The sequence below is a fragment of the Prionailurus bengalensis genome, chromosome A1 (assembly GCF_016509475.1).
Source record: "Prionailurus bengalensis isolate Pbe53 chromosome A1, Fcat_Pben_1.1_paternal_pri, whole genome shotgun sequence".
In the NCBI taxonomy this organism is placed as follows: domain Eukaryota; kingdom Metazoa; phylum Chordata; class Mammalia; order Carnivora; family Felidae; genus Prionailurus; species Prionailurus bengalensis.
In genome coordinates, this window is record NC_057343.1 from 140,439,058 (window position 1) to 140,465,797 (window position 26,740).

A 26,740-nucleotide genomic window follows, 5' to 3' on the forward strand; every position below is an offset into this window, starting at 1 on the left:
AGCAGCACCTCGTGTGTTTTGTTGAGGAAACTCTCAGCATAAGGAAGTAATCCAGAATAGAAGGGCTGTAGTCATCTAGCCGATGTTGATTATGGAACTCCTTTGCTTTCCTGTCACTTGAAATTTGAAATGGTCAACAGGGCTTAGTAGATGAGGTGGGGTGGGGGGTGGGGGCCAATGGAGCAATTCTGTCTCAGTCTCCATCCTAAAACCATCTGGGATTGCATGTTAGGAACGTTGGACACAATAAAGCAAATCCAGAGTATTGATTGCCCTAAATGATATGGGACAGAAGAACCTCACTTGCCAGCTCTCTCGTACCCCTTGAAGCTCACAAAAGAGATCAGAGGAGTCTCTTCCTCCCTGCCCATTTCACTGTCTGGACTTGGGCTCTAGCCTCAAAGGGCTCTTAAAGTAAAACCATCCCGTTTTAATGCACTGCCTGCCTTAGTCTTTTGTGATCTAGGGTATATATAACCTGTGAGAGATCTACCTCATTCTTAAACTTTATTGCTCTTAAGAGCAAGATAGAGTCAGTGTGTATGGAGCAGCCCATTCACCTCTGGCCATCTGGATGCTCTCGCCCACATTGTACAACCCTTGGTAAGTAGCAAAAGCTTAAAGTTGGCTTGCTGGTATAGCCTGGATAATTGTAATTTTACATGGGAAGCTCTTGGGGAAATGCTCATCTTTTAACTTGTTTAGGACAGTGCCTACTTCAGCCAGTAGAAAACAAACCTTGAACACCACCAGAAAAAAAATGTTGGGCATACATCGCCAATAAATGTGTATTTCTTGATAAATTATATTGAATTATGTATATCGTCAAATAAAAGACTTGAATGATAAAAAAAATATATATATATAGAAATAAAACTGAAGATCTTTTTTTTCTTGTATTTTAGTGGTAAATCTTGCCCACATTTTCCTCCAGACTGGACAGAAGTCTAATGAAGACAGTGAAGGGACCATGCCTTTTCTTGTCACCTTAGTACAGCATCTTAAAGGTGCTCAGTGTTGTTAAATGGCCGACAAAATGAGTATAATTAGGACTTACTCCAAAGAGAAAATAATAGTCATTTACAACAGGAGGAGCACAGCAGTGTTGAGTTGGGAATCCAGAGACCTCCATTCCAGCCATGGCTTTGGCACTCATTGGCTGTGAGACCTTAGTCTCTTTTCCTTGGTTCCCTTGCCAAAGGAGATTGCTGGATTAGTGGCTTCTAAGGCCTTAAGTAGCTCTCTATGTTCTATGAAATGCTGTATTTATGCATATATATATATATATACACACACATATATATATATATACACACACACACACACAGACTCATTCTATTATCCAAAGATGGAAATATCTTTTTAGTGGCTGTGGTATGGATCTCACGTCTGTCCAGTTTAGGGAACAGCTTAGTTACCTAATGCACAGCACCACAGGGGCTCTGGGCAGAGGTCGCTTAGCCAATGGTCTTCCATTTTGTCATGTTTCATCAGCTGCTCAGCTAAGTCTACTTGTCTTTGCAGCCTAGACCCATGTGGGCTGTGACAGTGCTTTACAATTCCTTGCACAGCTGCTACTATCCTTGGCTGGGAGATTGGGATCTCTTTCTAAGGGCTTACATCCTAAGGGAAGAGAAGATAATTGTGTCCCTCTTGCTAGATCTTCTCCTTTTGTATGTAACATATCCTTCTTGGACAACCTCTCCTCCCTTTATCTCTTCGGTTTTCAAATCTGCACCTTTCATTGAAGTTAAAACCCTCTGCCCCTCTCTGCTCCATTTACTGTATTTCACAGCCTATCCATTTTTTCCCTCTTTACTGCCTTAAACATTCTATTGAAACTGCTGATTTTAGGTGGAGAGGGAGCTATGTTCTGAGGTTTATGTCAGTGGGGCTGAAAAGCTGGAGTCTAGCTTATTAGTTAATACAACAATGTCATACTGTTATATAATCCAACTCTGAAGGAGGAAAAGCACAATGGAACTGAAGAGGAAGAGTTGAAGGGCTGGTGTAATTAAGGTCAGAAATTGGGACCCTCAAGCAGGTTCTGAATGTTGACTGAAGGGAAGAGAGAGGAGTGCCTGAGAAGGTAACTTGCTTCTGATTGCTGAGTGACAGACATGGAGTAAATCCACCCGACAGGGATGATTCATTTGTAGAGGGACTAAGGTGAGTCGGGCTGGTAAGGCAGACAGACTAAGGCTAAACTCTTACAAGATAACTTTTGACATTAGACTGAAGTCAAGCAGTGTGGACTCCGTTCTAGAGAGCACTGGTAAAACATTTAAGCAAGAGGCATTATGTATTACGGTACAATTTCATAGTGGCAGGAGGGAGAACTGATGATAAATAGAAAGGCAAAGACATCACTTAGGAGACTCTCTACACGGATTCTCCAGCTCAGAACTCTTTCCCATTCAGCTGCTATTTTATAAACACGGGACAGACGGCCAGGCAGCTCTAGTTTGAGACACGATGCTATTGCTTCCATTTCTCAAGTTTTAAAAACTCATTATTTCCCCTCCCCATTTCTGACATTGTAATGAGAATTATGTACAAGTAAAAATGACATTAGCAAGACTTATTCCACATCCTAACAAAACCAGGCATCAAACCCCATTGAGTTTTTTCTCAGATGTGTTACACAATAATGCTCAAAACAGACCTTCAGTGCTGGTAGAATGAATCAAACTACTTCACAGAGCCTTCTGGGTTCCATGAAGTGGCTTTGTCTCTCTAGTTTTCTCCCTCACTAGACATACACCTGCAGGCAGAACCGCAGACAGACAAGGCAAGTAACTTACAGTTCAGCCCAAAGCCCAAAAATGTTTACATCCTTCAACTCAAAAGACAATATGCAGCATGCATGTGGTTGACTAAATAATCCCTAACATTTGCAGAGTGCTTTAAAAGTTTTCAAGAAATTCTAAATATGTTGTCTCACTCTTCCCCAAACAACCCTGTAGATGTAGATGATTATTACTTTACAGAAAAGAAAAATAGATGCAGACATTGAAATGACTTGGCAAGATCAAAACTGCTCAAGTGAGAATCCAAAAATTTCGTCTGTCTTCTCGTCTTGTCTTCTAAGCCATTCGTTCCTTTCTGGTATGTTAAACACAGGATTCCCAGGAACATGGTGAAAAATTCACTTAGAAATAACAAACTACTGGATGTTAGTAATGAAAAGTGAAAATTCACAAACCACAAATTACACAGCAGTTTTAAAATAAAGTGAACAATTAGACAATTTACCAATTTGGTGCTATCAACATTGACAGAAGTTGGTAACTTGTTAAAACACAGCAACAACCCATTTCTTACTTTTTCAGAACACAACTGAGAACCAAGAATCAAAAAACAAAACACTTGCATATCTTGAAGGTAGCTAAGTATATCATTCAATGCACCTTATTCAAATGTTCCTGATTGCAAAGCCTATTTCCTCTTAGTTTATATACATTCCTAAAAAGCTTGGTTATGACAAAAACAACATAGGCCAGATGTTCTGTTCATTGTTGTATCCCTGATCCTGTAACACCGCATGGCATGGAGTAGGTGCTCAATAAATACTTGCTCTTGGAATTGTTTTGAGTGTGGAGAATTAATGCTATCTGTACACAAGGCTAAAATTGCATGGACGGGGGACTAACCTCATGTAGCTCTTGCACATGGATCCCCCTGCTGCTGGACCCAGTTCCCACTTTGGCTTCCCAATTCTAAGGAAGAGTAACATGAAAGAACCAGAGTGAAATGACTGGAAGGGCATCTACAGCTTGCTTTACTTGCTACCTCAGGGGTCGTTTTGCTATTTTATAAACACGGGTGGTTCACAAAACAGTGGTAGCTATGCTGGAGGTTGTCTGTGGATTAAAAAACCCAATAAACGAAATTTCTTGGGCTTGTGGCTTTTTTTTTTTTTTTTAAATGATAAGAGTTCCTTGTCTTACCCCTCTAAGCTGGAGGACAGGAAGGCAGTCAAGGCATCAAATGATGGTCAAATTTAATCTTAAGATAAAACTTGTACATTTGGTAGGATTTTATGACATACAGGTATTTGGAATTTTTGTAAAGCCAATAATGAAGTGTGTGGTGTTAATACCCATACCTCAAAAGTGCTAGTCTTCATGCATGTCAATTCTACTCCATCAAACACTAATAGGTATTAAATACCTAAAGCGTTAAAAATCATCAGAATCTAATGGAAAGAAAAGACTTTGGAATCATTCAAGTAGGCCCGGAACCCAGCCTGGCCTGATACCTTACTGTAAAATAGGGGCGATACCACCACCAACCAGCAGGGGCGGCAATGCTGGAAGAAGGTAGATAAAAGGCAGTTAGGTGCTCATATTCCAGACACTTAATGAGAGAGACATCATCACTCAGCACCTCAACAATCATAAAACCTGGGTAAAATCCTGGTTGGATCTCCTTTTGTAGCTTTAAGAACAGTTAACATTTGTTCTAGTACTAAACTCGAATTCTGTGGAAGAGAGTTTAAGAGGCCAAAAAGTTTACCTTTATGGTATTTGTTGAATGCTATCCAAAGTATACAGACCTGGAAGGCTCACAGAAAATGTGTTTCAATGGGTAAATAATGCAAATACTAACAATATGAGTCCTGTTGTAATCTAGTATACACATGGCAAAATTTGGAACATGCCATAAAGTCAACCCAATTTGAAATAGTTAGAAGTACGCCTTATTTGCAGGTTACATTTCAGGTCAAGCCTAAGGCAAAAACTGCATATAGTTAAAGTCACTATTCAAAAACTTCTTACAAGTGTGCCACAGGGACCACAAACTATTTCTGTCAACAAATCCAACACATTAAAATAAAAAAATCCAATGCAACAGCCAGATTTTCTCGCCAGCACCCCACCAGTTTAAGTAGTTGGCCTGTTTTTAGAGGTCATGTTTTTTTAGATGGTATATATCTTTGAACATGAGGAGAGAAATATGCTCAGTGTCTTTCAATATAACCATGGAGGAACCCACTGACTGAACTGCAAATCCACACTTCCCTTCTCATGGTTGTCCTAGAGCATAGATTCCCTAAGTGTAACAAGTGGAGCTGTCCATGTCATTTAAATAAACGAGACAGGATTTATTTACCGCTACATGTAGTTGAATTTTAAGTGTGCATGACTGGCACTGTGCTTTCATTTTAGAAATACCCAACTATATATGGCCTTACTTTCTAGCAATCTGGAAAAACTTTGCATCAGCTTTCATAAGTAAGACATTCATTTCACACTATAATCCACTACACACACACACACACACACACATATGAAAAAAGATTCACAAAATATTTAAATATTCACGCGGCGCCTGGGTGCCTCAGTCATTTGAATGCCCGACTTCGGCTCAGGTCACGATCTCGCAGCTCATGAATTCCAGCCCACACTGGGCTCTGTGCTTACAGCTCAAGAGCCTGGAGCTTGCTTCAGATTCTCTAACCCTCTCTGTTCATGCTACGTCTCACTCTCTCTGAAAAATATAAGCATTAAAAAAATATATATATTCACATGCTATGTACTTGATCTATTCCATTCTGTTCTATTTTGTTGAAAAATATTTACGTGGCTTTCTTGATCCCTAACTGGGTTACAACCCCTAGTTTAAAAAATATTAAACTGGAGTTATTTCAAGCTCTTAACTATTTAGAATTATGCAGGCAAGGGCGCCTAGGTGGCTCAGTCGGTTAAGTGTCCGACTTCAGCTCGGGTCATGATCTTGCAGTTCGTGGGTTCAAGCCCCTCATCAGGCTCTGTGCTGACAGCTCAGAGTCTGGAACCTGTGTCGGATTCTGTGTGTGTCTCTCTCTCTGCCCCTCCCCTGCTCATACTCTGTCTCAAAAATAAATAAAAACATTAAAAAAAATTTAGAATTATGCAGGCAGTATCTAGGGGTTAAGGAAAACAAGCAAGCAAGTACATTTGTCCATAATATTTTAATACTTTTCCACTTTTAAATACTGGTTTTAATTTTGTGATTGTAACATGGAAGATCCAACTTTATTATTTTTTAAAAACATCATCAGGATCATAAAGCTATTATAGAATAGTTACACTCTACACACTCCCAAGGTACTTTAAAATGATTATGTTTTGAGTTTGTAGGTGAACAATGACAGTAATCCAAATACATTGTCTGTACAACTCGGACTAAATACTGGTGAAAGTGTTTAATTGAACAAACAATTGATAAGCTTAATTAACCAGCACAATTTCACAAGAGAACCAGCTCAGCCCAACTAAAATGTTCTCAATAGCAGTTGACACTGATGTTGTATAGGTGCACAAGTTAGCCGATGAAACTCAACAAACGGGAAACCCATTCTTCCTTTTCCTTATTTTGTGTTCTTACACCTCCCTCCCAGCCATCCCCTCCTCGGTCTACCTCGATCGCCTTTGTGGTGTTCCCAAACCAAGAGCTGCTGTGATCACCCTCCACCTCAAAATCAGGAGTCCTGAGTTCCAAGTGAAACACTGTGCTCTCCTGTCCTGTACAGTGGGCAGTCAGGGACAAAACCCATCATTACCAGTATTTTCCAAATTTCTATCACAGTACAAAAGAGTGAACTAGTTGAAAAGAGAGTAGTAAAAGGATCATTTTTTTTTGTTTTTTGTTTTTGTTTGGGAGACAGAAGAAATTACTGTGTTTGGGAAAACATCATGTATATTCAGATACTGATTAAAGAATTAGCCACACAAATAATTCTAGAGGGTCTGAATATTGTTTAAAATGGCTAGTACCTCTCCAATTTTGAGCTCTTTAAAACTCTTTTCGCATTCCCCAACTCATTTCTAAATCTGACTGGATGGGATTAACTCTAGTGAAGTACCTGTACAGTTATCTAAAGGTAAAATGTATCTTCTTTTTTTTTATACAAATATTTTTAGTGTAATCATTTCATTTACAGAATTGCAAAAGTGTATCTAACAGTTAGTGCAAATGCAACTAATGATAATTAGATTTAGACATTGCTTTGTTAAGTTTTCCATACCTTTGTAAAATGAAGCTATTCAATTTAGTTATGAAAGAGTTACTTGTCCATGTTCATGATAGTTACCAAAAATGGCAAACAGAGGAACATTTATAGTGGGCATAGAGAATTTTTTAGAAGATTCCCATCAGCGGCTTAAGGTTAATAAACCTTCCCTCCCCAACCCTCCCATATTCCCATCCCAACCCCACAGCTGATTGTAAAATAAAATACACATTTGAGGTATAAACTTTTCTTTTTTAAACATCACAATATAAAATGTTAACTGGTGATGTAGTAAACTCATATGATAATTTGTCTTATTTGCCTTACTAGCATTACCACCATATAGGCACTTTTCCACATAGTCAAATTATGAACAGCATTTTTCTGTATAAGGCATATTCCATGCACATCATTAGAGAAAGGTAAATTAAAAAATAGAAAAGATTTATGGAACATGAAATCTGCGTGCATGTAATATAAGCATATGTTTTATATGTATTTTTCTCTCTGTACAGAATAATAAATACCACTATATCTGATGCAAGTAATTCACTTCCAGGATTGTGCATATTAAGTGATCAGACTAATCCCATCATTAAATTATCACCTTGCATTTATCATTAAGACTCCATTACCATGTATGAAATATATACAGGACATGTTCCAAGTGACATGACTTTCTGCTTTACAAAATGGGTCTGATTTCTGTGTTTCTACAGAGATGAACAAGTCAGCATAGCATCTACAAAATGCCTCTGACATATGTAAGCACATTTGTGTATAAACACAATGAAGATTTTGAAGTGGGCAGTCATTTCTACTTCAGTGAGTACCATTCCTTGCCTCAACTCCATGCTTCAAGGTTTTTCACAGAGGCCTAAAACTAAAGAAGGTATTTTACATTTAAGCTCTTACAGCAAGTAAGGAAAGAATTTCAGTTTGAATCACATGGAATCCTTTACTGCTCTGCTGCAAATTCTGATCAAGAGGCAAACCGGAGCACTGCTCACATTTTATATGCATATCCTGCAACATATCTTTTAAACTGAGCCAAATTAGAAGAACTGACAAACATGCCTGTTATGAACACCAGAAATACTGAATCAAATGTCAAACCCCAACAGCCTGATTTACCTTAACAAGAAATACCGTATATCCTCTTACAAATTTTGAGAAAATATGAGCTCATTTTATCCTTACCACTGTACCAAAAAGTAGTTTATACCCACAAGATTTCTGTTTCCGTTTGGAGGCAGACAGAACCAATTTAGGAATTACCAAATTGTGTTTGTAAACAAACTGAAAAAAATCTGTAGCACACATTACACAACTAAAAATACAATAGAAATATAAAGATACCTGGGGGAAAAAATAAAGCTTTTCACTCTTTCTCCATCAGAACCAAGGTTCTTCATAGGAGTAAGACTATAGAAAAGGTGAAATCAGAGGTTATTTGACAGCCCTCAGTTATTAAGAGACACTTTACGTAACATGAATCATTATAGAAATCAGCAGCAATGAATTCTATGATTATACAAAGCAAAAAAGTCAAAAAATTCTGAACACAGATTTAACCATAGGCCTGAAAAAAGAACCCCATCCAGATATTTGGTGCACAGAAAGCACATGCCCCATGTGCATTCAACTTTTGTGCTTTTCTTTTGTGCACAAAACCTGATACAAATGAGGATCTTAGGCCGGACCATAGTAAATTAAAAATTCTGAAAAAGTTTCCAAAAATTAAAGCATCAATTCCTAGTTGTGATTCAAAGTTGATTTTTTTTTCTCTTCTAGGAGCAAGCAAATAAAAATATAGCCATATACATGTAATTTTACATGTATTTATAGTTATATGCTGAGCGAGGAGATCTAGCAGGAGACAGCTAGTGTTAGATGTTCACCTTTGCTATTGCAATATTTCTTCATTTTTGTACACAAGGCCAGGGTGTTGGGCCACAGACAAGGCTATAGATCCTACGTTCCAGCTTAGAGCATTCAATTTTGTTTTTTATTTTTTTCCTCCAACATGGAATGTCACACAGCCTTGCTTCAGTCACTGCAGGAAAGAAAATAAGTAAACAATTAAGAAATACATTATTACTGAGAGTGGCAAGACTACCAGAACAGATTCCTCCTACCCTGTGAATTCATGGAATACACAGATCTCTATTAAATATTTATGCTTTATAGATTTTCACCGTTAAAAATGTTAAAATTGTAAACCTTACATATTTGAAACTGATCAGCAAGGAACAGAAGGAACGTTTTGAAAACTCAAAAAAGAAGGGAAATATACCATAGATAAGCAAAGAGGGGATCAACCAGAATTCTCTGGGTTTACACCCCCAAAACCAGCATTTCCTTCTTCTTAGTCTTCAATAAAAATTATGCTATAAAATACCAGTTATCAAGAATTGACTATGAGTTTTAACTATCTTTGGACCTCATTAATTCTTTATGAAATTTCACTAAAGATCATAAACACTATTGGAAGTTATAATTTCTTCATCACTAAAATTAGGACAGCTTTCCTAAAATTTCAATGCTAGAATCCACTTCATACATACATCTGTCCAAACTTACTATGAAACAAATATTACTTTAGGTAAACAAAGATTTTCACTATGGTGTTAAGGTTTGAATTTGGTGCTTTGTCAGAAAGAAGCTCAACCTGGACTCAAGGCCAGAGCTAAGTTGTGGCCACTGAATCTTCATAGTTCTGTCTTTGCATACATACACATACATCCACAAACAATGCTACCTCCTTCCTCTGAGATGGATTTCAACCCCCTCCCTGCTAGGTACTGTGTGCACACACAGACACAGACTCACACAGACACATGCACACAGTCAATAAACAATGCCCTAAATCCAACAGTTCTGAGGCAAAATGCTGTTAATAATGTTAGCATGTATTTTACAAATGCTTAAGAAAATTCTTCTTTTCAAACATAGGTGAGAGCAAGTTCTACACATAACTGCATTCTGATTTCTTTTGCTTAATAGATGGTTATATTTTCTGCCCTGCTCATTTTAGCAAGGCTGGGGGTAGAGATGAAGAGAGAAAGCAGATTATAGCTGCACACTTGGTCTTGATTAGAGCAAATAGCATTCTTTAGAAATCTTAAGGCTCTGGGGAGAGACAACCAGCTAAGTCAGGTGACATGGCCTGCTGCCATGACACAGCATCACGTTTCTGGTTAATTTGAGGTAACAGGGCAAAGATAAAATCAGCAAATTTGTGTCCAGATCTAGCCATAACAATCCTAAAGTACGAGATATTCCAAAAGCTAGTACACTTATGCAATGCACTTGCACTTGAAGACAGAATCTCTCAAAGGTCAAGCTATATCCCAAAACACTAACCCTTCAGGTAAGATTAGAATCTGTTTAACATTTTCAGGTAAGCTTTTTCTTAGGAAAGGCTAAATATCTGGGACATCAATGCAACAACTCTGGTTTTAGCATCTGACAATAAATTTAGCCTTTTTTTTTTTTTTTTTAAGAGAGGCATACTATAAACAACATCAGAAACCAGAATTAGTTAAAAATATCAGTCATTATATAACACTATTGAACATACTAATTTAATCTAAAGACTCAAGAATAAAATAATCTAAGTTACTCAAGAATATAAACTTCTTGGGGCGCCTGGGTGGCGCAGTCGGTTAAGCGTCCGACTTCAGCCAGGTCACGATCTCGCGGTCCGGGAGTTCGAGCCCCGCGTCAGGCTCTGGGCTGATGGCTCGGGGCCTGGAGCCTGTTTCCGATTCTGTGTCTCCCTCTCTCTCTGCCCCTCCCCCGTTCATGCTCTGTCTCTCTCTGTCCGAAAAATAAATAAACGTTGAAAAAAAAAAATTAAAAAAAAAAAAAAAAAAAAAAAAAAAGAATATAAACTTCTCGGGGCGCCTGGGTGGCTCAGTCGGTTAAGCGTCCGACTTCGGCTCAGGTCATGATCTCGCAGTTTGTGAGTTCAAGCCCCACGTCGGGCTCTGTGCTGATAGCTCAGAGCCTGGAGCCTGTTTCAGATTCTGTGTCTCCCTCTCTCTCTCTGACCCTCCCCTGTTCATGCTCTGTCTCTCTCTGTCTCAAAAATAAATAAACGTTAAAAAAAAAAAAGAATATAAACTTCTCAGCCAATGATTTAATATCTAACATAGGTGAGAATAAGAGAACATTCATAAATACTGTAGTTTATGAATTATACTTTGGTAATATCTATTAAAAATTTAAATGTTAACACATACTGAGAGTTCACAGAAACAGAATTATACAAATTTCTCTCAAATGGACCAAGAAATGTTCAAACTATTCATAGTAAGAGAAAGACAATAAAAACTATAGAGAAAGTATTTCTTTCCTATCAAGGTGGGAATAATCCAAGTTTTATTTCATATACTGTGTGAGAGGGTAAAGAGAAATAGGCACTCCAATACATTATTGCTGGTGAGATGATAAATTAATACAACTTCTTTATGGGCAATATCTAAAATAAAAACACACAACCCCCCATCCCCGGAAGTGCTGGCAGTGTCATATCTAGCAATTTATCCCACATATAAACTTGTAAGTGGATATACTTGTAACACCGTTCCAGCAAAAATTGGAAACAACTTGAGTATCTAGCAAGGGAGGACTGGTTAGAAAATTATGTAAATCCATGCAATGGGATACTGTATAGCCACAAAAAAATAATGAGGAAGGTCCATACTGATATGCAAAGACCTTCAAAGTAAAGTAAGCGCAAAGACAAGATGCAGAACAATGTATTTTCTTCAACAACAACAAAAAGGTGTAAGTGTGGGAGACATACACTTGTATTTGCTTGCTCAGGCATAAAAAATTCTCTGGAGGGGTGCCTGGGTGGCTCAGTCGGTTAAGTGTCTGACTATGGCTCAGGTCATGATCTCGTGGCCCGTGAGTTTGAGCCCCGCGTCGGGCTCTGTGGTGACAGCTCAGAGCCTGGAGCCTGCTTCCGATTCTGTGTCTCCCTCTCTCTCTGCCCCTCCCCTGTTCATGCTCTGTCTCTCTCTGTCTCAAAAATAAATAAATGTGAAAAAAAAAATTAAAAAAAAATTCTCTGGAAAAGATATACAAATAGCACTTATACTCCTTCAGTTTGGGGGTGGAGGAAAGGCAAAACTGGGTGAGCAGGGGCAAGGGATAAATTTCACTGTTCATCTTTTCACACCTGACTTTTGAACCACGTTAACATATCATTTCTTGAAAAAGAATTAAAGATTCCAGCACTTTATGGAAAGATGTTCAACACAGCATTATCTGACAGTCAAAATATGGAACCAACATTATGATGGGACTGGTTAATAAATTCTGCAACATTCATGTAACAGTTGTTAATGGAATGAGATAGTTTTATATATCTCATGTCTTTATATGCAGTACTAGTCAAGATATATTGTTAAATAGAAAAAGCAAGCTGCAAAACAAGAAGTATAAACAAGTATTATTAACAAATAATCAAGAATACACATCATTCACTACATACATACAAAAGTATGGAAGAATAAACAATGAACCTCAAGTACTTTCTGGGAAGGGAAGAATACAGGGAATTTGTACTTCTAGAATTTTATAGCTCCATAATGTTAAAATGTCTTTGCATAAGCAAACATTGCCTCATATAAGCAGAAGGAAACAAGTTTTAAAGGCTTTAAAAATTACAACTTTGGGAACATTGTAAAACACATTAAAATTACTTTCAACAATTAACTAAATTTTAATATCTGCAGAGTCATATTAATTAAAGTTTTAAAAAAAGGGTAATATATATCTTCCAGTACCTGTTAATACTAGAACAAAATAGGTTTTCCTGCAGTTTTTTCTTGGACATAAGAAGTAAAGCGTTTTAGAAACTTTGGATACTCTCGCTTTGCCACTGCCCTTAACACTGAGGCTGGTGCCCATCCTCCAGGGTTCACTGCAAGATAAAGGAAAATTAAAATAAAGCCCGTTAAGATACAATTCTCCAAATGTATGGGAAGCACTCATTTACTTCCTTTGCTTTCAAAATTTTCTCGCGTTGGAACAGTTAACATCTCAAAGTCCTGACTGCTAATTCCTTAATGCTAACCACCAGACAAGGACACATAGCAAACAAGAGAGCATTTATTACCTATTTAATAGGTTCTTGGCTCCCTAAATTAAATGCAAATATTAATATAGCAACATTTCAGGTTATGTAAGATAAATCTGTCAAACTCTACTATAATCAAACAATATCACTCGGACATAACTGTCTCTTCAAACACAGTAGCAGTTACAGCCCTGTACGAAGAAGATTTGAGGATTTGATGGGAGGGATTCCAGTGACTACTGCAAGTAGGAAATGGGTGTAGTTAAGAATACAAAGCAGGCAATAATTCAGAAAACAAAAAAGCCTGACAATAAGAAAAAGAACTATTAATTTTCTTTACCATTATTGCTTTTATTTCTAATCATACATATATTCTATTAGGCAAATATATAATAGATGGATTTTTAAACCAAGCATATGTGATAGTGATCTAGAGATGAAGTTTAAATTCTGATACAGTAGTTCTGGGATGAAATTCAGATGTGGATATTTTCAAAGTTTCCTGATAATTTTGGTACACATCACTCCAAATTAAAAATAATTAATCTAAAAGAGAAAAACTAAAAAGGCATGGAGATCATAATAAGAAATTTAGGGGTGTTGGCTGGTGCAGTCAGAAGAACGTGCGACTTTTGATCTTGGGGTCGTGAGTTCAAGCCCCACACTGGGTGTAGAAATTACTAAAAATAATAAACTTAAAAAAAAAAAAGAAAATCTACATTACCAAAGTATCAAAAGAAACCTCAAAACACATACCATTAGCTACATACGTAATCTTGCATAGAATGTTGTCCCTGCTGATCTCCTGGTTTCCCTCTGGTGGGCTTACCAAGGTTTGACAAATCATAGCAATATTTATTTTGGCACGGACGCATCGATTGTTTAGCTGCCAAAACAAAAAATAAAAACAAAACACCAGTGTAATAGATGCCTTGTATTTTATAATCCCTACTGTTCTAATAGCACATTAGGTTATCCAAAACCATAGCTCATCAAAATGTCCAACAAAATCTTATTAGCACCACTAAATAACACATGCCAAGCTGCATGACATCAGGAATGATTTTCCCTCCTCTTCAGTAGTAGATGGAACTCAACTGAGATAGAAACCACAGGGGTTTTGCCAGTAGCTGATCATGGCTTGAGAGGGAAGCTTGTAGAAAGTAGCTTCACTTATGTACCCATTCAGCTCTGTCTCCGCGTTTTAACATCAGGGGGAAAGGAAAACAGCCCCTGCTGCATGTTCACAGCCATGACTACTGCCCTCAAGTAACACAAGGGCTATAGTGTTCCAAGGAGCCAATCCAATATAAAACAAAATCTAAGAAACGTTATCAAATCAAGTACCAGTGTGTGTCATATGTGTTTGTCACTTTTGTCCCACACTGTATATTTAGCTTTATATTATACAACTATACACATTTATACAAGTGCACTTACTGGAGCACTGTCGTGATCCACAGAAAAATTACACACTATCCAAGTTTCGGGGTCATTTTCAGTCAAGGCTGGTATCTTTCTAATGGCAGAGAGATATAATACATCTCGCTGAGAAGCAGGCCACACCCTCTGTGGAAAAAGTAAATATCTTTTGAAAAGCCGAATTACTTTTAAATTCATATGTAATACGGAACTAACAGAGACACAAATGTTAAACAAAAATAAATAAAACAAAAATAAATATCTTAGGTGAAGGTACAATCTGTCAAATTTTAAATGGAAAGCATCTGAAAATACCCAGCAAAGGATTAATTATGAACAGTGAATTAACTGCTTTGCAGAATATCATCAAAGTAATATTTTTAAAATTGTGGATATATATAACAAAAATTTTTGCCATTTAAAGCATTTTTAAGTGTACAATTCAATGACATTACATTTACAATATTATGTAAACATCAGCACAATGTCCAAAATTTTTTATCACCCTGAACAGAAACTCTATACTCAGTAAGCAATTAATTCCTTCCCTAGTCCTTGGTAATGTTCTGCTTTTTAGTATTAAACCTCTGTTTAAAGTGTTCAGAGACTTAAAAGCTAAGATTTTAGTAAGAAGACTGCTTCTTTGATATAAGCACATTTGAAGAATACCAAATCAGACTGAATCTTTCAACTTTACAGTATGCCAGGAAACATAAAACACGTTGGAATGATATGGAAATGAGGTCTCTGGAAACTGAGACTATGTACTTTTAAATAAGAGAAAATCTGTGCACTGACTTTCTTAAGCGTTGAGTTTCATTGGAAAGTAAAATGGTTATCTTTTAAACATGCTACATTTTATGAAATCAATGAAAGTAGTGTTGAGCAAAGCCAATAATAAAGGAAAATTGGGCCATGTTTGAATGAATGAATGCAAATCCACAAGGATGATGAGAAGATAAAAATTTACAGAGTGAGGATGACTTAAATATCAGGAGATAAGTAGCCCTCTTTAAGAAACCAGATTATAGGGGTGCCTGGGTGGCTCAGTCGGTTGAGCGCCCGACGTCAGCTCAGGTCACGATCTCACGGTTCGTGAGTTCGAGCCCCGCGTCAGGCTCTGTACTGACAGCTCAGAGCCTGGAGCCTGCTTCTGATTCTGTGTCTCCCTCTCTCTCTGCCCCTCCCCCATTCATGCTCTGTCTCTCTCTGTCTCAAAAATAAACATTAAAAAATAAATAAATAAATAAAAATACTTTAAGAAACCAGATTATAAAAGAAGCCAAACGTAAAGGGCAAGATGTTGCATAGCATTATTGAATTTTTTTGAAAAAAATTATGCTAGAACAATCTGTTTATTCAATTATAACTGTAATTTAAATTGTGTTAAATTTAAGAGGTATTACTTTAATAGTTTTTAGTTTTATTTTTCAAGTGACCTTAATATAACCTATATAAATTCTTCGCTGCATCTATGATTTACCAAGTGAAATACTTTCAGCAGACTGTTTTCAAGGATCAATTACCTTCAGATTACAAGATTCTTCTGATTCTAAATTACTGGTCATTTCTCTTCATTCCACATTATTGACAATTAATTAATTTTTTTAACATCTGCTAAGTTGTAGGTGTCACTTAGACTCCCCAAATCTGTATATTAAAGAAGAATCTTCATTGTTACACTTCTTTTTTAATTGAAGCGAAGTTGACATATAATGTACTTATTATACATTTCTTGAGCAGGTGCCATGTAAAAATCAAGCCTAGCTCACTCTCATTACATAGGAGATGCCTCATATGACAAAACTGAGTTTAAGAAATACGTAACAAACCTAAAATATTTTCATATATTCAGCTCAAATTAAAAAGTCATTTAAAGTAAAGAAAAATAAAGTACCTGTTGAATTACTGTATTTCTTATATAACATACAATATCACATTTGATGGATCTTTCCAAAATTATAATTCCTTTATTTCCCTTTCTTTAAAATGAACATGAGTCTCAGGTGTAAAACACACTGATCTGACAATTTTATACGGTATCCAGTGCTCACCACAATACATGTAGTCACCATCTGTTACCATGACGCTATTACAATATTATTAGCTACACTCCCCATGCTGACTTACTTTTTTTATAACTGGAAGTTTGTTCCTCTTAATTGCCTTCATTTATTTTGCCCATCCTCCCAACCCCTTTTATTATCCTTTATACAATATATTATTTGGCAATTTTCAGGGAACAGAGTAGAATCAGGTAAGGGAAATAATCTTTAATTTTTTTTAAAGTTTGAGAAAGAAAGAGAGGGAAGGAGAATAAGCAGGGGAGGGGCAGAAACAGAGAGGGGAGCAAGAGAGAAACCCAAGCAGGCTCCATACTGTTAGCACAGAACCTGATGTGGGGCTACATCTCATGTACTGTGCGATCATGACCTGAGCTGAAACTAAAGTCGGATGCTTAACTGACATGACAGAGCCACCTAGGAGCTCCTAATTCTTAAAATTTAAATACCTAGGATAGCACAGGAAGAAATGAAATGAATGTGAAATGAAAGCAATATGAAAGTGAACCAATTTAGGACAATGTTTCTGTATGCTCTGGTATATGACCAACTTCTTAATAGTTATGCATGGCAATTTTCTCTTGCTTTTAGATGATCTACTTACATGACTTTCTTATCAATCTTAACATACATTAATAACATAATTTCCATTCCACTTAACATTGTTGCCAGAGGAAACTATGATTCACTGTTTTAAATGTTTACTTATTTATTTAGAGAGAAAGATTTATTTATTTAGAGAGAGTGTGTGTGTGCATCAGCAGGGGAGGGGCAGAGACAGAATCCCAAACAGGTTCTGTGCTGCCAGTGTGAAGCCTGACATGGGGCTTGAACCCACAAACTGTGAGAACATGACCTGAGCCCAAATGAAGACTCAGAAGCTTATTAACCAACTGAGCCACCCAGGCACTCCTATGATTCTCTTTTGTAGGTGGTAACTATGACTTCTCTCCTATAAAGACTAGATGCTAGAAAAATATTTACTTGGGTTTCAGTATTTTCTTTTCTAAACTTTAAGTGCACATAACTAACTGGAGGTCTTTATCAAACACACTGTTCCTGGGTTATTTCTCAGGTTGTCTCAGGTTCTGCTTTAAAGGAGCTGATATCCTTTCAAATATGTGACATTCATGCATCATTAATAAAGTCTGTGGATCTTTTATGGCATTTAACTTCCTGCCAAATTTTACTCGAGAGAATTTCTATGTCTCAGTTTGAATTAGGGTGAAATCCTTTTGGGATGAAGAGATCTTTACCTTGTGCGTTTGATAAATGATGATTGCATTATCAGCTAATGTTTCCACCACATGAAAGTTTTCTATAGTTGCTGAAATGAAGAGAAAATATTAGTAGCCAAAAAGATACATTGCCTCTTTCTACAATGTGATTAACTCATTTATACTGATGGACATTGTAGTAACATGAGCAGAATTCTGCCCTATGTACGCTGTCTAAATGGAAGGTGGTTAAGACTTAATAGTAGGGCTACAGGGGCCATGACACCTGATCATAAGGAAATCTCATTTTCTTTGGCTCAATCTCTAGCTTCCACATCAAGAAAGCAATTCTACTCACATGTATAAATTACTCAGATGCAAATTCCTATCTAATACTATGACACTTTCCTATAATTCCTAATTTATTGATGCTGAAGAAACTGTCCTAAGCTTAGTTGGTTATATTTGTGAAAACAGAATGTCGAACTGTCATAGATAAACATCTTATGATGTTCAAAACTATCTCTATTTATGAAATTTGGTGACTAAGAGGCGCGCGCGCACACACGCATGCACACACACACACACACACACACACACACACACACACTCCAAGAATAACTCTCAACAGACCACAGCAGGATTTATCCAGGGTTTACAAGGGACACAAAACAATCTGGAAAAGGAGATGATAAAACAGAAACCTTTAATTTTAGTCCCAGTCTTTCCACTAACTAGGCTCTGTAGCTTCTGACAAGTCACTTAACCTATTTTTTTTTTTTTTACCTACCTATCATGCAGGATTATTGAAATACTGGATCAAATGCTATAATATAGCAAGAAGCATTCTGTACAGCAAAATGCTCCATTTAAATGCAACTTAAAAAAAAAAAAGTAAATGCAAGCTATTGTCAGATTCTCCAGGTATTTTCTACAATGACTTTGTAAACTGTAAATGAGATGCAAAAAACTAGGTTGGATTTGATATTAATTTTGAAATAATTATATTAAGATATATTAATAATGGCAGCTTACTTTCCCAATCATTGCGAACATCAACATTCCAGAAGTAATTGCAGACTTCGTGTCCTGTAACGCCTTTCACTGCATGGGTAGCTTTCAAAGGATCCAAAACAATCCCATTTTCTTCTACTTCCCTTCTATATACCTAAAGAGGATATATTTAAAAACCTGTTTAAAAAATAAGAATTAAACCCCTAAAGTACAAACCTGAAAGCAGGTTTTTAAATTTAGCTGCTTTTTAGAATTTTATTTATGAAAATCTATATATGGAATATAAATATTCTGCTAAAAGAAAATCTTAAATTTCAAATTATTAACACAGACAACACATAAAAAACAGTTAAAACTACAAATCTGAGGTAAACTTCAATTAGGAAAAACATGCACACGCAATGAACACCTAATTACAGGAGTTGTTAAACTAAGCCTGGTTTAGAATATCACCTCCTTAAGGATACCAATGCACAGCAGTTTTGTTCAATGCCTCAGACCCAGCATCTAAAATAGTATCTGAAACACAGTAGGCTCTCAATTATTTGTTGAATCAATGACTGAAAGCTAAAATGACACGAAGATCTATGCTATCTTGCTTTAAATACTGAAGTTGTGTACCTAAACTGCTAAGTAAAATTAATTATTTCAAAGTTATAGGTTACTTCAGAAAGTTTTAGAAGAAGTTAATTTCATCAACATGAAATGAATAATGTTATTATAAGAACTAGCTCTCAATTTATGGAGTGCTTTATGGGTCCAGATACTGTTAGGCATTTCACATACAGTTTCTTTTTTAAAATGTCCTTCACCAAACTACTTTTTCCTATATGCTCATTTATTCATGTTATTGGGACTGCTATTTTCCAGTCACCTGAACTGGAAAGTTTAGACTTTTAACTCCTCCCCTCACATTTCACATAGCTATTAAGCTCATTACTCATCATGTAGGAGATTCTTGACTCTTCTACTATTCAACAGCTTGACTTTTCTACTATTGGTTACTTCTTTTAGCTGGCTTTCATCACTATGTACCTGACCCTCTCAAGTGGTATACTTGGTCTCTGGTTTCTTCCTTATGAGCTTAATCTTCCTAAAATGTTACTTTGTAGGGCCGCCTGGGTGGCTCAGTCGGTTGAGCGTCCGACTTCGGCTCAGGTCATGATCTCACGGTCTGTGAGTTCGAGCCCCGCATCGGGCTCTGTGCTGACGGCTCAGAGCCTGGAGCCTGTTTCCGATTCTGTGTCTCCCTCTCTCTCTGCCCTTCCCCTGTTCACGCTCTGTCTCTCTATGTCTCAAAAATAAATAAGTGTTAAAAAAAAAAATAAAATGTTACTTTGTATACAGTGGCTAACCTACTGCTACAGACAATAGACTATTCTCTCGTCGGGCTATTTCACACTATCCACAATGCAGTCACTCTCTTTCCAATGTGGGCTGTAGGAACACTTATTCTCTATTCTTCATTCTGCATGGAGGGACTTCATCTAGACTATCAGGTTCTGGTTTCTCTGCACCCCTTCACTTTCTCCTCCCAAGGGGGGAAAGAATGTCCTAAGTGAATGTCGAGTACAGAATAAGGACTGGTAGGCTTGGCTCACCCCTTCCTCTACAGAGAATATGTATCCTGGTTTTCTTTTGGGGCTTACTCTTGGGGGAAGGCCTGTGATTATCTAGTTATGTCAGAAACATTATGCTTAAGTCTGGAGTAACAGATTATTTTTTTTAATGTTTATTTTTGAGAGAGACAGAGTGCAAATGCCAGGAGCAGAGAGAGACACACACAGAATCCAAAGCAGACTCCAGGCTCTGAGCTATCAGCATGGAGACCTACATGGGGTTCAAACCAACAAACCACGAGATCATGACCTGAGCCAAAGTCAGACACTCAACAGACTGAACCACCCAGGTATCCCTCAGCTTATTAGGTTTATAGCTAACATTTTGTTATCTCAATTGCTTGTCTCCTCTTTTTTTCTTCTTAATTCGTCCTCTATTCAGGAGGAAAAGAAATTCCAATATATTTAATATTGTGTCTCTATTGCTAGAATAATTCTGGTCAATACAGTCTATTCAAAACTCCTGAACAAGAAGTTTGTCTTCAAGATTTTGCTTGTGTTGTATTTTTTGTCTAAAAGACCCTTGCCTCATCTTTGTCACAACTTTGCTTCCATTTCTAGACATAGTTCAAATGCTTCTCCTCAGTGTAAAACAATCTAGCTGCTTCAAATCAGAGAACTCTTTCTTTTCCAATTTTCTTCACTACTCATCTGTGCTCTTCTTCAATACATTATCAGAAAGAGACAAGTAACAGTATCTTTAAAAGTCAACATCCTCCTTCCCCAATGAAAGTTTCAGGTTGGAAAAGTCTTATTAAACATCTCTTTATCTTTAGCATGGCCTTGGGCACGAGGTAATCCAAAATTCCATGCAGCTGCTGTTTAGAATCCATCTCTAAATCTTGTTCTTGCTCTATTCTCTGTCTCTGGTGTTTAAGGATATGAACAAGATTAGCAGACCCATCTCCAAATACTGAAAGAAGATGTAGTGAGAGAAAGGACTAGAAGTATATACCAAAAAGGGGAACAAAGTGATCTGGGTACATCATTTAATATATTAAAAAATAAATTAAGAGAAATATCCAAATAGAGAGCCATCAGCTAGTTATGATTTGCTCATATCTAAAACCCCAAATTTATTTTCTCCATGGCCCAGGGAAAACAGAATGGGTTGCACATTTCTTTGATCATATGTAACAATCTGTTTAAAAGGAATTTTACAACGCTATCCTCTTTCACATCACTGGGCAGTAATGATACTATGACTGTAACACAGCTGTATTTAGCAATCTAACATTTTACTGGGAATTACCTTCATTTCTCCTTCTTCTACAACCAACTGCCAATTAGCATCTCCACCTACATCCTGTAATGAGTAAGTCATGTGGTTTTGCACCATCTCTTCAACCTTGGAAAGAAAAATAAAATCATAACAATCCCAATCCAATGAATAGCCAAGTCATCATCTCTAAAAGAGAACGGTATTCAGTTTATTTCAGTTTAGAAATGATGTTTTTAGAAAGCTGAGCAACCAAATGCACAAGGTTAGTAGATTGTATACAGCGTTGAAGAGTTTAGTCCACATTCCAGATATCATATCCAGGTTAATGACAGGAGGGAGAAATGCAGAGAAGGAAGACGTTTCACTCATATAACATATATTGGCCTAATGTGCAGCAAGTCAGCAAAAATAAGCATTTTCTGGAAAAAAAAAAAGTTCCTTCCTTCACTAGAAAACGTTTTCTTACAGAAATAATTATTTAACACATAAAATCATGGGACACTAAGGGTAAAAGGGGCACAAAGAGACAATCTAGTCCAGTGCTTTTATGTTTAAGACTACACAGATAACAGTTTGTTATATGTATGGCAAGATTTCGCTACAAAATGATAAAAAAAAAAACTTCTATTACTTCACTGATAAACTTCACTTCACTTTTACTATGAATGAAAAATAACCAATTCCCTACTTACTTGACTCCAATTTCATTGTTTTGCATTCTTTTAGGGAAAATGCTAATAATCACATATGCAGACATTTACAAATAATCAATTTTTAGTGTCTTCTTTTAAATTAGTCTTTTTCCTGAAATTTAAATAAAACCTCTGCATTTAACTATCACCAGTTACTCCTCCACATCTTACATAAACTTTAAATAAAACTGAGTATTTCACACTCCCAGAATCCACAATCATTTATTGGTAAGATTTCATGTGAGTGCTATTTGCAAACTCTCCTAGTTTGAAACATGTTTTGAAACAGAAGTGAAGTGATAAAAAGATGGTTTCTGAAGGAGCTGCTTTATCCATCTACAGAGACGGTTTCTCTAAGCTCCATTTTCTAACCTTTTACTCATAATTTTGTTTTATATAATAAGTACATTAGAGAAGGCATGAAAAGAGTTGGAAATATGTATATTATACTTCCACTTAATTTATTCCTAAGTTTAACTACTTATTTTGCATGAAGTCTACTGTGCTCATTAGGGATACAGACAAGAACCAGGTTTATTTTTTGAAATAAATATATTAATGATTTGGGGGCAAAAATTCCTAAAATTATTAACTCTGAAGGTATAATTTTTCTACACAGAAAGATGTTACCAATATGTTACAGTGACATATACTTTTACTACATAAAGTTTTCTCGATTTCAGAATGCATTTTTGCTACTAAAAGTAGGTATGACTTTTAAGTGTCATTGGTAATAATCATAAAAGTTTTTGATAAAGATTTTATACTCAGGTTCTACAATCTATTTTTGTACTAAATGAACACGAACATAACATTTACGTCTTAAAAAAATTTTTTTTAACATTCTATAGCTTTACATATTATCTTCCAAACAACGTGAATGGCACTGGGCTACAGACTTGAAAGAAATTGAAAAAACGTAACTAATAGTATATTCTATAGTTTTAAAAAGGTTCCATTAGAAAACATAACTCCAGGGGTTGCATGGAAAAACTTATGTGCCTCCAAAAATGTGAAATCTGCTCTGAGACAGTAACGAGGACTAATGCAGGGTTCCAAATTATGAGGACATACAAAATTTAACTGAATTCCCAAAGAGGAAGGAACAAAGAAAGTTCCAATTAGTAGGCATAAACAAACAACCACCATAGCACTGGCTCGATTCATTTGTCTGTATTACATCGTGATTGGGAAAAATTCTTACCCTTTTTAGATCCAAAGATATTAAAAATCTTTAGATATGAAATATGTACTTTGTAGATGGGACACTAAGAGTTGAGAACACCTATATTTATTATGAGATAAAAGGCAGAAAAAAATTTCTTCCCAGAAATAAGACCTACTTCAAATAGACTACTTAGGAAAGAAGAATGAAAGGATTTTACTCTGTTAAAAAAGAGTTCTACTTAAAAAAAAAAATTTAGTACCATGTAAGCTTTTGTTGGAAAGTACACAGGCAACTGTGTTTTTGTTTGGGCGATAATTCTGACAAATTACTTCAAATGTTGGAATAATGTTTTTGTGTTTTGATCCCCCCAAAACTAGATTCCACAAATATAAATTGACAGCTGGTAACATAAGTTAAGACAATGTACAGTAAGCACATTTAACACTGTCTTTCTAGGTAGATGAAAAAATGGTATTCCTATCCTAGTTACCACTGCATCTATGGAAAAGTGTTCAGTCTTTTGTTCTTATACACTTACTAGACTTAAGAGGGCAAGAAATAAACAAGATGAATTTAGTGCTGTGCTTCTTTCTAGGAGATGAAAGAAATTGAAGTACCCAATTATTGTAGTAACCATCTCTGCAAAGCTTTTATCATGGAATCTTTATCCATATGGCATCTTCCTTGAGGTAACAACACTGAGATTAAGAAGAGAGGTGATACAGGTAAAATCTCACTATAAAGAATTTCATGTTCACTGTAATGAAATATGAAGTAGTAAATGTTACTACTGGGGCAATGACTCAGGCATTTGTGTCCACACTGACAGTTCCAATCTAACCTAATGATCTGTTTACTGTTTTCAGTTATGACTGCACATCCAAAGTGATTGGAAAACATTAAGTTGGGAGGACAAGGATAAATACAAGCAAAATTTACCATTTTATTAGGCTCAAAATTCGATATACTAGGAAATAATATTAAAAAAAATTTTTTTTAATGTTTATTTATTTTTGAGACAGAGAGAGACAGAGCATGAACGGGGGAGGGTCAGAGAGAGAGGGAGACACAGAATTTGAAACAGGCTCCGGGCTCTGAGCTGTCAGCACAGAGCCTGACGCAGGGCTCGAACTCACGGACCGCGAGATCACAACCTGAGCCAAAGTCGGACGCTTAACCAACTGAGCCACCCAGGTGCCCCTACTATGAAATAATATTACTAGTAACATCTGCCATCACTTTAAAAGACTGGATCAAAATCATTGAAGCAGGTTTCATCTGCTCTAATAGCATTCACTAGTTTTAATTAGATAGTATAATTTCAGGAATCATGCCCTTGATTTTTTTTGGACCTAGAGTCGAAAATGATGAGATGACATACAAAATATCTTCATAGCAAATGAACTATGAAAAATGGAGATGAAACACACTTTAAATAAGAGATGATGGCACTCCAATTCTAGCCTTTTCTTTCACTTCCCATTTGAGACACTCTGTATGCTATTTGAGGAAACTAAATGGATTTTTCTAACATTATCAGTACAGAAATTTTAAAAGAAAACTGCCTTTTGATGACAAAACAAAAACTGCTCTTTGATGTAATGATCAAAACTCTAATGAACAAGACTCTAGAAGGGCTCAAAGACTGCTCCAATCTCTTTCTCTTACCCATGTGGAAGGAATACAACTATGCTTATTGTTACAATCATAGAGGGATTTGTTGGATAGAATGATTTATTAATAACAAATTAACAGTGTACTATTAACGCAAAGGAAAAATGGACAAGGACATAAATTGTCAGTTCAATGAAGAAATGCAAAAGGCCAAGAAACAAAACTTTTAGTCTATCAGACTGGCAAAAAGTAACTGAATTATAATATTCAGTGTCAACATAACAAAAGAAAATTGACCTGGGAGTGTCACTGGTTCCACTTGTTTTAATGAACAGTTTGGCAATAAAAATTAAAAAAAAAAAAACAACAAAAACTTAGACATGTGTATGGCTTTTGTCCTAACAATTCTACTTCTAGGAATGTATCCTAAGGAAATAATTGGATAAGTGTACAAAGATACACACACACACACACACACACACACACACACACACACAAGGATGGTGTATTTAACAGGATGCTCCTGTAACACTATTTACAATACAGCCAAACTGAAAACAGGCTCAATGTTCAATATTAGATGAGTAGGTAAATCCAGTATGCACATCTGTACAACAGAAAAGGAGATAAAGATCCATATTTACCAGTGAGAAGATGGGCTTAATTATATGTTTAAAAAAAAAAAACACTGGTCACAAAATAGTATGTACTGACTTACTTACTTTGGTAGGAAGACAATTATTAAAGTCTGTGTACTTAATCAACATGTGACTGATTTTCTATATACATGGAAAAAGGATATGCATGAGAATATTAACAGTGATCTAATATTTTAATTTTATTTACTCTATTTTCTAGTTCTGCTAAAATTAACATGTATTATTATACAACAAACAGGGTGGGGGTTAAATAATTAATTACCACAATAATAAAGTGTTGCTGTGGACATAAAGGGGGGAAAGAGCTTTATACAGAACCGTGGTTGCAATAATGTCCACTAATGATTAACCTGATGTATTGCCCACCTTTTGATATATTTTTTTTCTGAATAGAGAAAGATTTTTTTAATTTTTGCTTTTTAATTTTTGAGGTGACATCAATAGTTGCTGTGATATACAAATAAATGTGATCCAAAAGATCGACTTATAAATTCAAGTTCTTTCTACTTTCTGTACAGTGTAAGAGCTACTTCTTTCTCCAAATCTGCCAATTAGATAGACTCGTGTGTTGCTACTAATTTCCTAGGAGATTCACATATTTTATTTGAAGTTATTTTCAGGACATCTCTCAGTTCTATGTTTAATTATTCTACTCAATCAGGAGCATGAATATAACTTCATCAAGAACAAAGTAGTCATAAGCCTAGATTTGTACACACACGGCAAAGCCAAATTAATAGTTAAGGGCCAGAGCCCAAATTTGCTAATGACAACAGATACTTTAGCAAGGACCATAAATACTTGAAGACCTCAAAGTCATTATTCTTCAATTTTGCCTCTTTTGGCATATAGAACGGTGGTGCGAAAAGGGGGACCTGGGTGTCTCAGTCAGTTAAGCGTCCAGCTCTCGATTTCTGCTCAGGTCCTGATCTCACTCACAGTCCTGAGATCAAGCCCCA

The 26,740-nt window shown here is 36.2% G+C and overlaps 1 protein-coding gene across 2 annotated transcripts in view; it reads right to left on the minus strand.

Annotated features, from left to right (window-relative positions):
• Window positions 1-5,963: 5,963 nt before the first annotated feature.
• Window positions 5,964-26,740, minus strand: part of CERT1 (ceramide transporter 1) — a 105,053-nt gene continuing 84,276 nt past the window's right edge. For both annotated transcript variants that reach the window (XM_043592244.1, XM_043592237.1), the window contains 7 exons: window positions 21,679-21,774; window positions 18,829-18,961; window positions 17,833-17,903; window positions 14,532-14,660; window positions 13,848-13,977; window positions 12,799-12,935; window positions 5,964-9,053 (listed from right to left, as the gene is read on the minus strand). In XM_043592244.1, the coding sequence (XP_043448179.1) occupies window positions 12,808-12,935; window positions 13,848-13,977; window positions 14,532-14,660; window positions 17,833-17,903; window positions 18,829-18,961; window positions 21,679-21,774 (687 nt within the window). In that variant the 3' untranslated portion in view covers window positions 5,964-9,053; window positions 12,799-12,807. The remainder of the gene's footprint in view (window positions 9,054-12,798; window positions 12,936-13,847; window positions 13,978-14,531; window positions 14,661-17,832; window positions 17,904-18,828; window positions 18,962-21,678; window positions 21,775-26,740) is intronic.